The sequence below is a fragment of the Cavia porcellus genome, unplaced genomic scaffold (assembly GCF_034190915.1).
Source record: "Cavia porcellus strain 051 isolate PalLab524CR breed Dunkin Hartley unplaced genomic scaffold, mCavPor4.1 scaffold_32, whole genome shotgun sequence".
NCBI lineage: Eukaryota > Metazoa > Chordata > Mammalia > Rodentia > Caviidae > Cavia > Cavia porcellus.
Genome location: NW_026947515.1, coordinates 19203215 through 19215828, shown reverse-complemented (window position 1 = coordinate 19215828; position 12614 = coordinate 19203215). Strand labels below are relative to the sequence as shown.

The 12614-nt window shown below is 51.4% G+C and overlaps 1 protein-coding gene across 10 annotated transcripts in view; it reads left to right on the top strand.

The window, feature by feature from the left end:
* Mapt (microtubule associated protein tau) overlaps nucleotides 1–12614 on the top strand; it is a 97087-nt gene that overhangs the window by 65675 nt on the left and 18798 nt on the right. For all 10 annotated transcript variants that reach the window (XM_003465916.5, XM_003465911.5, XM_063242369.1 and 7 more), the window contains 3 exons: nucleotides 2335–2390; nucleotides 5770–5896; nucleotides 8410–8675. In XM_003465916.5, the coding sequence (XP_003465964.3) occupies nucleotides 2335–2390; nucleotides 5770–5896; nucleotides 8410–8675 (449 nt within the window). The remainder of the gene's footprint in view (nucleotides 1–2334; nucleotides 2391–5769; nucleotides 5897–8409; nucleotides 8676–12614) is intronic.

Here is a 12614-nt window from a genome sequence, read left to right as displayed (position 1 = left end):
AGGTCACCTCTAGGAAGGGACAGAGCCAGGTTCAGAATCCAGGTAGGTCTGCTCTGAAAGACACCCTTCCCACACCCTGCCTCCCAGCAGAGATGCAGAGGCCAACTCCTGCTGCTCCTGACAGCAGACAACTTGTCACATTTGGTAACCTCCACATAGCAACTGGGGGTAGCCAAGAGTCGCCGAGGTGCCTTTGGCCCAGCAGCCCTGCCCTCACTCTGCCCTCCCTGCCTTGTAGCAGGAGATAATAAGCAGAGGCAGGATGCTCCAGGTCCGGAGTAGCCCCTCCCCCTGGGCAGAGACCCAAGGTGACCCTGTGCGGTCATCACAGGGCTGTTAGCTCCACCCCGACCTGGAGCACAGTCAGAACACCCCTTCAGGTTTGTGTCCCAGGGAAGGCACAGCTTTAGAATTCTGGAATATTCTCATTTTAGAATTATTTGCAGGAGCCGGACACAGAGGTACACACCTGTAATCCCAAAACTCTGGGAGCCTGAGGTAGGAGAAGCAGCAAATGTGAGCCTCCTCGGGGCAATTTAGTGACTTAGTGAGACCCAGTCTCAAAATAAAAAGGGCTGGGGATGTAACTCAGCCCCTAGGTTCCATTCCTAGTAACAAAAACTAATTATTCTCAGAACTCAGAGATTGGTACCACTTAATCTAACAGTCGTAAACATCTGTTAAATTTTGAATAGATTCTACTTGTAGAGACAGCTTGGAAATGTTGTAGATGAAGGAAACTGTGTTTAAAATTTTAAGTCAGAAAAAAATTTCTATGTCCTGTTTTAAATTCCAAACAGTCGAAGACAAATGACTGGGACTTGACAATGTACCGTGAGTTTCCTAATGAGATATTTTATTGAATCCTGGTCCATCAGATGTCAGTAGGTCTGAGCATGGGAGAAATGACACTATGATGCAATGAGTTTGATAAACAGGCTAAGCAGAGTTAAACAAACAGGCTTTGCTGCTGCAGGATTTGTCAGGGCCATTATTATGCCAGTGTATGTTATGACCCTTTGGGAAAGGTACATAGTGTGAATTGCCCAAATGTATTTGACCTCACCGGGTTACATCTCTGGGAAGAGGTCTTATTGAGTCCTATCCTGACTTGGGAAATACTCATCTCAGGGATGCTCTTGTGAGCACGATGGCTGGCTGGAGCAAAGGGAGGAACCTGGGAGTCAGATCCACTTGCAGCTTCTACTGCTGGGATCCACATTAGTCTCAGGTGGACCTGGGAATTTGTTTGAGCAACCTGTCCAGGTGTTTCACACAGTCAAGTTGGAAAACCCCTGGGCTAGCGGAGCAATGCTTGTCACCCCACAAATCCAGAGGCCCCACTGTCCTCAGAGCAGATGTACTATGATACTGAAACCAAAGAAGCAGGTCAGTGATCACTGGTCAGTGGTGGGCGTCAGTAAAAGGGGAGGCCGGCTTCGGTAGGCCATGCACAGTCCTAAACACCAGCCAGTGGTTGCTCCTGAAATCCTGATGTTAATCACCGGAAAGCTGACTTAGAGAAGAAAGAAGAAACAGCCTCCCTAGAGACTCCTTGGTAGTGGGAAGACCCACAGGGCTGGGTCAGGCCAGGAGAAGCTTGTCTGGAAGCAACAGCACTGGTGACTTAAGGTTTCTGTGAGTGGAAGGCAGGCTCTAGGGTTACAATCAGCTACAAGGGGTGAAGACATCACCTGGTCACCCATTTTGGTAACAGATGGCTGGGAGTGGGAGTAAAGTGGTCAGCATAAGGTGGCCAGCAAGGTGGACATTGGACTCACTCACAAACTGAGAGCTGGTGGCAGGGAAATCATTGGTGGCCTCTGTCAGACTTCTGGCTCCAGAAGGTAAGTGAGAACTTCATAGGAAGCCTGGCGACAGAGTGTACAACTGCCCACCCTGATCATGGGCTCCTGCAGGGTCCAGGACCTGGCTAAGCTGCCCCCATACCCTTGAGGCTTTTGAGTGCTCCCCGCCCCGAGATTGAATTTGGCTCTGGCAGGGGCAGGGAGGGAGCTGTGGGTGGAAGCCCACACTGCCTTCCCTCAGCAGCCCTGTGGCCACATATGCTCTGACAGCATCCTCTGCATCTCTCTGCATGTCCCAACCTCAGCCAGCCCGCTGCCCCTCTCTCAGTGTTGCCCCCAGCAGTAGCTGTGCTGTGCTGTGTTGGTACTAACAATACCTAGCAGACTGGAGGGAAGAGAGACTCTGGGATTCCTCCAAACCCAGCTAAATCAGACACGCACCTCCAATCCTGAACTGCTAGATAAGACCCGCTGGTGCTTCTCGTGAACTGAGGTGTATCACATTTCTCATTTTATATTTTATCAGCTCGCATGGTCAGTAAAGGCAGAGACGGGACTGGAAGTGATGACAGAAAAGCAAAGGTAAGTCGACAGTTCAGTCAAGAGGCTGTGCTTTATGTCTGAGTTTGTTCTCATATAATGTGGTGTTTGTCACTAGCGTGGTGTCTAAAGTGCATCATGTTTCTCTGCAGGCTCTTAAAAAGTCCAGCATCTATGGATGTTGACACTATGCCAGGCAGGCTAGCCAGCCAGTTAATGAATTTTTGCTCCTAATTGGAGCCTCCGAGTGGTTTAATGAATGTGTTTATGTTTTCGGTAATAAGGTTTGAGTTTTACACATCTTGTACTTGCCTCTGTGTGGAGGCTCAGTGTACCTGTGTGCACATGCATGCATGCACACACATTTAAGGTACGCAGAAAAGCATGTTAGAGAGTATTGAGCAAAAGCAGGGGCTATCAACAAGCCCCAGAAAAGAGGAACAAGAATGCTGCCAGGAAGGAAACACAAGCGAGGCTGATGCTTCCGGGCAGGGAAAGGCATGGCCAGGGGAGGAACAGAAGGAGTAAAGACCTGGAAGCAGAGATCTCAGGAGGGTGTGGCTTGGTTTCTGCAGAACCCAAGGTGGGCTGACATGGGTTGGGAGGAAGTTGGAGGCCGGAAACTTGACCCACATCAGAATGCAGAGTGGAGAAGTGTGGGTTAGCATAGTAGACGCCATCTCGCAGTGATTTGGGGTTAACTCCGGTCAAGGCTCCAGCAGCCAGTGTCAGGCTCAGCAAGAGGAATCAGCCTGCTCACCACTAGCATGCTGAGACCTTTCATTTCAACTACATTTGCCTCTCTCAGTAACTTTATATATTTAAAAAAAAAATGCTCCCCGAACTGCACAACGGTGGTTTTCCAGGAAAATCCCAACATAAAGGCTGCAGAGAGGACAGGAAAGTAGCATAGCATGCACAGGCCCTGGGCTCCGTCCTCAGGAACAATTAAATAGGTAACTGCTACCTGGGCGTCTGGATTTTAATCAGGAGTGGAGCTCTGCAAGTCTCCAGGTCCAGAAGATGGGCAGCCACTTGTGTGTCCCTGTCAGCCTGCATCGCCTCCCCTTCCCTCCTGCTCCCTTCCTTGGGGTCTTCTCTTTTTTTTTTTAATCAAGAATGAAACTCAGGACCTTGAGCTCACCAGGTAGGCACTGTGCGCTGAGTTATACATTCCTGGCCCAGGGGTCTCCTTTTTGACAAGGCTGACGTAGAAAAGTCTCAGCAGCTTAGGCAGAGAATCTGCAGGAGGTAAGAAACACACAACAAAAGCCCAGGACTCTGCTCTGTAGCTCTCACCCCAGAGCACCCCTAGATTCGGCCTCTCAGCTTGTATTCTCTCCTCTGCTGGGGCCATGCTTCCTAGTCCCCAGAGACAGGACAGTCAGTGAGTGTCAGCCTGCACCCATCGAGAGCAGGTTCCAGGGTCCAGCTCCCTCTTGGAAGTTTTTGACTCCACAGACCCTTCTGTTGTCACCCACCCTGCCAGGCTAAGTATGTGGAACATGTTCAGGAGTTAACTTTGGTCAGATTGGGATTTACCAAATAGCATTGTTCTATTTGGAACGTGTGTGTGTGTGTGTGTGTGTGTGTGTGTGTGTGTGTGTGGCCTCGCTGGTATCAGACAGAATCCATGAGCACCTTGTCACTTTCCTAAGTTCTAGCAAAGAATGGGCACCTCTGACCATGACATGTTGGAAACTTGTTCTTAAGAAACAACCTAAGACTTTTGTATCTTGATGACCTCCCGTGACTTACTGAGTATAAAGCATCCAAAGTAGGAGGCACAAGAAGACCCAGTGTCTGCAGAAAGAACACACTAGAGCTTCTATTCATATTTTATCTTCTCAAGTTCTGTCAAATGCTCACTTCAGCACGCACACACACTGAGATATCTCAAAGTCCTGTTATATGCAGGTTTTGTGATGTCTGCCATACACTGACACTGTGGCCCATGTATGTAGCTGACAGATAGTTCCATGATAAAGGGACACAGTGGTTTTCCTTCCTTACTGACCAGCCTAAGGGCTCCTGAGCACACCTGGTCATGCTATGTGTGATCACTGCTCTAAACTATCACCTGCCTGCTTTATGTTTAGTTATTGTGTCCTTTTTTAAGTTTTTCTGTGCTGATTTTGATTTTGATTTTATTTATGTTTATGTTTAAGACATCCACACCTTCCTGTGCTAAAACCCTGAGAAATAGGCCATGCCTTAGCCCCACACACCCCACTCCTGGTAGCTCAGACCCTTTGATCAAACCCTCCAGCCCTGCCGTGTGCCCTGAGCCAACTTCCTCTCCTAAATACGTCTCTCCTGTCACACCCCGAACTGGCATTTCTGGAGCAAGGGAGATGAAACTCAAGGTAAGGAAACCACCTTTGACAAAGAACCAGGCTGCTCTGAAGTGGTATTCACATGTGTTTCCTTAGCTCAGAGACTTTTTTTTTTTTTTGGACAGAGAAGGGCTATTCAGTGTAGCTAACGTTCTGGTAGAGAAAGGAGGCTCAGAGTTGTACTTTCCCCTCCAAGTAGTAGCCCCAGAGACACCTGGGGGATCCTAGTTTGAAAGTTGCCTCTTAACTGGGTGTGATGGCACATGCCTATAATGCCAGCACTCTGGGAAGCCTAGGCAGGAAGACTGCAAATTTTCTGGGTAACTTGGTGACTTAGAAAGACCTGTCTCAAAAGAAAAAACTTAGAAGGCTAGGAATGGAGCTCATTGTGAAGGCCTTGCTTCAATCCCTAGTACTGCAAGGAAGGAAGGAAGGAAGAAAGGAAGGAAGGAAGGAAGGAAGGAAGGAAGGAAGGAAGCCATCTATTTAACTGGGCTCTTTTGCCCACTCCTATGTCCTCATTTGGTTGGACGCTATTGGCCGGCAGCAACTTGTCCCACCAACCCACGCCCTCCTGAGCCAGCTTGTGGTCTGGGTTCACTTCAGTTTCTTTCTGGAGTTCATGTTGCATCTAATGGTCATCAGCTGGGGAACCAAACCCGTGCCTGCCTGCAGTCAGCAGACTATACCTGTGCCGGCTCTCACTCCCAACCTTCTGCTAGTGTTCGCTCACCAAGGGCTCTGCAGGGCTACTAAGAACTCTCCCTAGCCCTGTCCTTTACCCTGACTGGATGATCACCCTGATCGCTGCTACAAGCCCTATTATCTTTTGATAAAACATGTTAGCACAAGCAGTGCTGATAACTAATGCAAACAATTCCCTTGAGAGGAAGTAGTAACCAGGGTGCTTGGTGAAGGGATGAGCTGTGTGCCCGGCAAACTCCTAAGGTTGTAGATTTGTATTGCATTCAGTAGGCGAAAGGTTGCCCTTGTCTTTGCTTCCTTGGGTCGAGTGAGGCTGACTGTCTCAGTGACAGTCATGTTTCCCAGTGGTGAAACCCACTTTACTCTGATTTGGTTTATAGGGGGCTGACGGCAAAACTGGAACAAAGACCACTACACCCCGGGGAGCAGGTCAGAAAGGTGCTGCCAATGCCACCAGGATTCCAGCCAAAACCACACCCAGCCCAAAGACACCGCCCGGCGGCACTGGTAAGAAGAATGTCCCCTGGAGTCCTAGTCCATGGAAGCTCCCAAAAGGCACAGACCCCAATCTCAAGGTGCCGCTGCGAATGCCTGGCAACTGATCAATGCCTGTACTTTACTAAGCACTGGAGTGTCTTTGGGTTTTTTGTTTTGGTTTTTGTTTGTTTGTTTTGTTTGTTCTTTTGATTTTTTGAGATAGGGTCTTACTCTGTTGTTCAGGCTGGCCTTGAATTTGTCGTGATCCTGCCTCAACCTCCCGAGTATTGGGATTGTAGGCCTACGCCGATTTCCTTTTGGTAGTTTTCTGAGCTAGCTGTGGAATCCTCACTTTTTGTCGTTAAAGAAATCATTCTGTATAAGTAGAGTTTCTCTGAGTATTTCTCACCCCAAATCCGGGGCAAGAATCCTGCATGAAGCATTTTCAGGTCCTGGTGGGATGTGTGGCCCTGCTTGTCTGGAAATGAAGCAGCAGCCCAACAGGCTGCTGTGTGTGATCTCACATGGGGCCCAGCCCTGCACAGTGGCACTCCCAAGGGCTTTGAGGAACCTTCTGGAAAAATTGGAAGGTCTTGCCTGAACGGTGGCACATTGTGTGTGGCCATCTGCACCCCATGAGTAAAACTCAGTCAGTGTTGAGGACCCAGCTCCATGCAGCTGCTTCAGTCCACAGTGCTGTGAGGAACACTAGTGCTGTGGGTTGCTCTGGTGACCTGTCCTGGCCCTAGGTGGCCACAGAGCCTACCTTGGCAGCTGTGTGGTCTTTTTTTTTTTTCTTTTAAATCAGTACCGGGGATCGAACTCACGACCACACACTTGCAAGGCAGGCTGAGCTAAATCCGCAGCCCAAGCTCTGTGGTCTTGATGAGTGTGGGATGTGGCACCTGCCAAGACACTGCTAAGAGCTGCTGCTTTTGTGTTTTTGCTTAGTGACCTTACCAGGCGTTTTTCTCGTGTAATCAAGGGGGAACTTACGGAATTTTGATGTGGTTTGTATGTGATTTTGATCCCGATGCGCCTCATCTAACATTATGCCAGCTGATGTCCATGTTGTAGCGACTAAGACCAGGGCATGCCTTGCTCCAGGTCCCCCCACCACCAGGCAGCTGCCTGCTGCTGCACAGATCCCCTTCTGGGCCCCCAAGCTTGTGTCCTGCTCCTGCACGCTGCCCGCCACTCCCCGCCTTCCTGGCCTGTGCTGGCCTGGACACTGCCACCAAAGAACTCATTAGCTAAGCCTGATTATAATGAGGCTATCTGTGGGTTTCTTTTTTTAAGCTTTCAAGCAAGTACAGAGAAAGCCACCCCCTGCAGGGGCAAAATTGGAAAGAGGTAATTCCGGGGCTGCTTCCCTGGGTGGGCAGACCCTTGGTGTGTCACTGTCCCCAGGCTTGTTTGCTGGGCTGGGGGACCCGCAGACGCATCTGTCTGGGGTGGAGGGAGCTGTTAAACCTGTGTTCTCATCTGCTTCGGGGTCAAGGCCTGGGGGCCTGGGGCCTGGGGCCTGGGGACCGGGGAGCTGTATCTCGGACTGTTTGCGGTGCTGAAGTTTGGGTTGTCCCTAACCAAGATTGCAGTGGGAAATCCCCACTGGTGTTTACTAGGTAGAGGAGTTTTGATTTTGTTTTTGTTTTTTGTGGTATTAAGGATCAAGCCCAGGGACTCATGAATGCTAGACGAGCATTTTGCTACTGAACTACGCCCCCAACTCCTGGCGTTTTTGTTTTGATTTTTTGAGACGGAGTCTCATTGTGTTGCTGAGGCCAGTCTTGAACTCCAAGGCTCCAGTGATCTCCCTGTCTGAAATCACTGCCCCTCCACACTCAGCTCCTAGTGGCACCAGAGGGACCCTTTACTTGTTACCACATCCCCTTCAAAACTGTGCTGAGGGCTCTGATCTCTACCCCCCAGTTTTCAGAGGAGGATGCAGGCTTCAGGAAGATAATTAGCTTGTCCAAGAGTACTCTGTAAGTAAGTGGCTTGGAAAGGATTTGAACTGACACCAAGCCCACCCCTGCCCTGGAGACAGAACTTGCACTATTGCAGAGACCCCATCTGTGTCCTTCTGAGGGAAAGGGAAGGCATGCCCTGTCCTGTTGCCACAGAGCTCGAAACCTTAGGAGCATCTGAGGTGAGGAAAGCCACTTGCATTTTCAGGCTGAGGCCTTTGAACTCAGAGAGGGGAAGTGACTTACCAGAGATCACACAGCTAATTGGAGCCCAACTCGATGCTAGGACTGTGAGAGAGGGAATTGGGTACTGAGGAACTGATGACCTCTCTGTTGCTTTCCGAGGGAATAAATGGGTGTCATTGTCCCTAAGTGACAAGGCAGGCAAGAGGCAATGATTTTCCAAAAACAGGCTCCAGGGCTCACTCTGCTGCTTCACTGTACTCTCGACCTTGTCCCCACGCACCTGCTCTCAGCCTGAGCCTGGTAGTGGGGCCCAGGGAAGCAGCCCCCGGGCTTTTGCTGGCTGCTGCCCCCTGGCATCACTCCCTCACTCCCTTCCTTTTCCCTCAGGTGAACCCACAAAGTCTGGCGATCGCAGTGGCTACAGCAGTCCCGGCTCCCCGGGGACTCCTGGCAGCCGGTCCCGCACCCCATCCCTGCCCACCCCACCCACGCGGGAGCCCAAGAAGGTGGCAGTGGTCCGCACTCCACCCAAATCACCCTCCTCCACCAAGAGCCGCCTGCAGACTGCCCCGGTGCCCATGCCAGACCTGAAGAACGTCAAGTCCAAGATCGGCTCCACCGAGAACCTGAAGCACCAGCCAGGAGGCGGGAAGGTAAGGGCGTGTGCGTGGCTGTTCAGGATGGTGTGTGGTGTCCCGCCTGGGGCCAGCACCCAGCCTCCACCCTCCTTCTGCTGGAGTCACCGTCAGTCTGTGGATCCCCTGCTCAGCTGCTCAGAGGAGGAAACATCAATCCTTCCCTTTGTCCCCTCGGTTCCTGCTAAGTAGATGGAGATTATGGGGCTATTTCTCAGTGGCAGGGGCTCCTACCATGATGCCCACCTGCCCTGTAGGTGGCATCTGGCCTAGGTTAGGTTTCTCTTTACTCCTTAGTTCTGGGAAAATTCAGGGGTTCCATTTGGAGCAGCTGACTTTTCTGGGAGCTCAAGTGTTTGGATGTTGTAACAGTGGAGAAATGAGTTCCAAGGACATGAGGTGGAGAGAGACAGGAGCTGGCCGGCCCCTTCTTCTTCTTCTCCCTGACCCGATGTTTTCTTGTTAGGGCTGACACACCTCAGGTAGACAGCATAGATTCACTCCCGCAGTTCTGGAGGCCTCAGGCCTCAGATGGAGGCGTCAGTGGGCTGCTTTCACTGCAGACCTTTCCTGGATGGCCGACATGGCCTTCCTTTGTGGGCGTGCCTGGCCTTGTCTTTGTGCTCCGGCAGCCTCTCACGTTGGATTAGGACCACCCAAAAGACCTCATGTCAACTTAGTCACCTCTCTTTAAAGGCCGTCTTCAAATATAATAATCTTGATTCATGAATGCTTTTTGTTTGCAAACAGATGCATTTGGGAAAATTTTATTTTTGTTTATGAACTCTGCATTGGGTGACCAACATGAATATGGCCATCTTTTCCAGAATCATGGAATGCATTAAGTTTGTGAACCAAGGTACTACTGTACAGTCATTTTCTGAGGTTTCATGGGTTGGGACCATAACATAAGAGGGAAAAGTACAGTTAAACCCAGAACGCCCCTCCCCACCCACCGCTGGGAGGAGGCAAAGGATTGTGGAGGATCATGGTTCTGCTGCTGAGACCGCCGTAGGCTGCTGGGGGTCCTCTCGGAACTGGAGTGGGGGCAATGGGAGTATCACGGATCTCTGGGCCAGTGCTTCACCTCTGGAGACAGCTGGCATCTCCCATTCTCCCCACTGGTGACAGCTCTTTGTCACTGCTGACCAGACCTGGCCAGTGGCAGAGGAACACTGTCAGCCTCATGGACACCTGACCCGAAGCACTACACTTTACTTCCTTTAGAGTACGGGGCTTCCTTTTAATCCTCAGTGCCTGGAGGACTCCTGCCCGGTGGGAGTTCAGACAGCCTCTGCAGGTCAAGGGGCCAGTGGATCTCTGCCTCTCCTCCAGGTGGCACGCCGGTTATAGGTGCCAGGTCTCATCCATGTCACCGAGGTCTTTGGATCAACAGCTTGGTCCTGGGCCTGTGCGAAGCCCACATGTGCACAGTATTTTCCAGATGTCCCTCTAGAAGATAACTCCCTCGTGTACCCAGGGCCATTGGCTTGAAGTTGACCCTTCTGTGCAGCGACAGGGGGAAGGGAACCCAGGGAGCAGGCTTTCATGAGTGTCTGCAGCCTTCCACCCTTGCCCTGTTTGTGTAGCACATGGGGATGTCTACCCTCATTTTGGAAATGAAAAATCCAACTATATGGTGAGTTTTCCACCCCTGAAGAGACGGTGCCACTGTGACTAGGGGAGTCAGGGAAGCGGTGACCCTCAGCACCTCCCAGCCGTGGGGCTTTCCCCAGCATGTTGAAGCATACCTATTGGCACCTCATCTCTGCATGACGTGTGGGGCCCCTGCCAGCGAGGGTGGGGATGCAGAGCTACTTGCTGTCTAATGGAAGAGGCCAGTTGGGTACACGGAGGATGTGGGCACAGATCATGTGTCCACTCAGCCAGCATCTTTCAAGAGCCCCCATGCGCCAGGCCCTACACGGAACCCCTGTAAGCAAGAAAAAGATGGACCGAGCTCGTGCTGGAGGATGCCGCACAATTTCCTGAGAATGCGCAGGAGGTGAAGAATGAGCCATTCTGTTAATTAAGGTCTCCTACCCAATGGCAAAAATCCTGGTCCTGCCTCTCCCCACTTAGGCTTCTGTGGCTTTTAAAGGAAAAGATTCCCTGTGACCCTCATGGCTGGGTCACCCCAGTGAAGTAACCAGGTTACCAAAATCCTCTGTCCTTCACGAAAGCCAGGGGGATTGATGAGGACCCTCGGTCCCTCTGTCGTGCTCTGGCATCTCCAGGTTTCTCAAAAATAACCTCTAGAATCTCCATCCTGGGACACAGTGACCCTCAGCCCCTGAGGTGCCAGGCTTCTGCAGAGGACCCACTGGCACCCTAACTGGCTGCTCCTGTCCTGCCCTCCGCACTTGTGTTCCAGGCTTTTCCTGGCATGGGGCAGGAAGCTGCTGCAGGGTGCTCTTACCCTCGCCAGGCAGATCCTTCTTCACCCTGCTCCTGTCCCTGCTGCTGTCACCATCCTTGTCCCTACACAGGTTTCGGGGCTCTGCCTCTGGCATCACCCTGCCCTATCAGCCTGGTCCCGGACCTTGGCTCCTTCAGGACTGTGACGTGATGCCCCGTGCCCCACAGGCTGAAGCTGCCCTTCCTCTCTGAGTTCCGGCCCTGCTTCTGCTGCCTGACCTGCTCACCCCATCTCCCCTTGCCTGCCCTGTGTCTTACTGTGCTGGGGACATCGGTTTGCTCCCCTCACTCCATCTGTCACCTCTCTGTCTCCCATGCCCCAGTTCAGTGCCATGTCCTCTGGGAAGTCTTCATGGATCCCTCTCTCCCCTGAGCCTGTGAGAGCCCGAGCATCCTGGATATGTTTCTGTCTCCCTGGCCTGGGTAAGAGAAGGCAGACTACAAGAATCCAGGGCCGTGCCGGAGGACCCGTGGATGTGTGTCTCGTGTGGTCTGAGGCTGGCAGAAAGGTTGGCTGCCCCTCTGGACAGCTCCAGCAGCTCAGCCGAGAGCAGCAGGGATGGGCTGGGCCGGGAGAGCCCCTTTTGGGCTGGTCCTGCCCTGCACTCTCAGGCCACCCAGCCCCAGCTTTGCCAGGCTTGCCCAGCGTGACTGGAGGGACAGTGTGTCCATGTCAACTGGGTGGTTAAAAGAGAACGTGGCTTCCTCACAGAAACAAAAAAGGGAAGAGAGACTGCTGTTGGGGTTCTTGGGGCTGGAAGTGACAGAGAAGCCTTAACAGCCTCCTTTAAACTCAGTGAAACCTAGAGAGTGCCCCAAAATGAAGACAGTGAAGCCACAGCAACAAGCACCAGTACGGTGGCCTCCAGGAAGAATAAAAAGGAAAAAAAAAAAAAAAAAGACAGATGGGCCATGGGCAAGGCCTTGCGTCTCGTTCTGAACTGAACCAAGGGCCCAGCTGAAATCTGTGACCCCTGTGGCCCCATCCACGCTGGACATGCGCAAGTGCTCAGTGAGTGTTTTGGCAACAAAGTGACCAGAACTCTGAGAATCTGAAGAACAACACAGCTGGCCTCCAGGAGATGCTCACCTTGAGGGAGGAGCCAGAGCCTGGGCCTTTTCATCACCCGGGCATCTGTTTAAATCATTGATTGGAAAAAATATATCTTTTTTTGCCTTGTTTAGGCATTTTCTCTGCTTTCCTGATTTGATACAGTGGACTTGTATTACTCCAAGAGTAATGAAAATGAAAAAAGGAAAAAATTTGTTTGCTTTTTGTGATAGGATTGTGCTTAGGCTGGCCTTGCATTCACTATGTAGCCCGGCTAGCTTCAAACTCATGGTGATCCTCCCGTTTCAGCCTCCCACCTGCTGGGTTTAGAGATGTGTGCCACCACACTAGGCTGAAAATGAAATGTTTTGAAAAGAAAACTGCAAATAATCCATTGGAGGATCAGGTGGGTGGAATAAAGGTGGGCACTGAAGGGCAGGAAGAACTAGGCTTTGGGTCCTAGAGAGCCAGCTGGGGGTTCTTTTAAA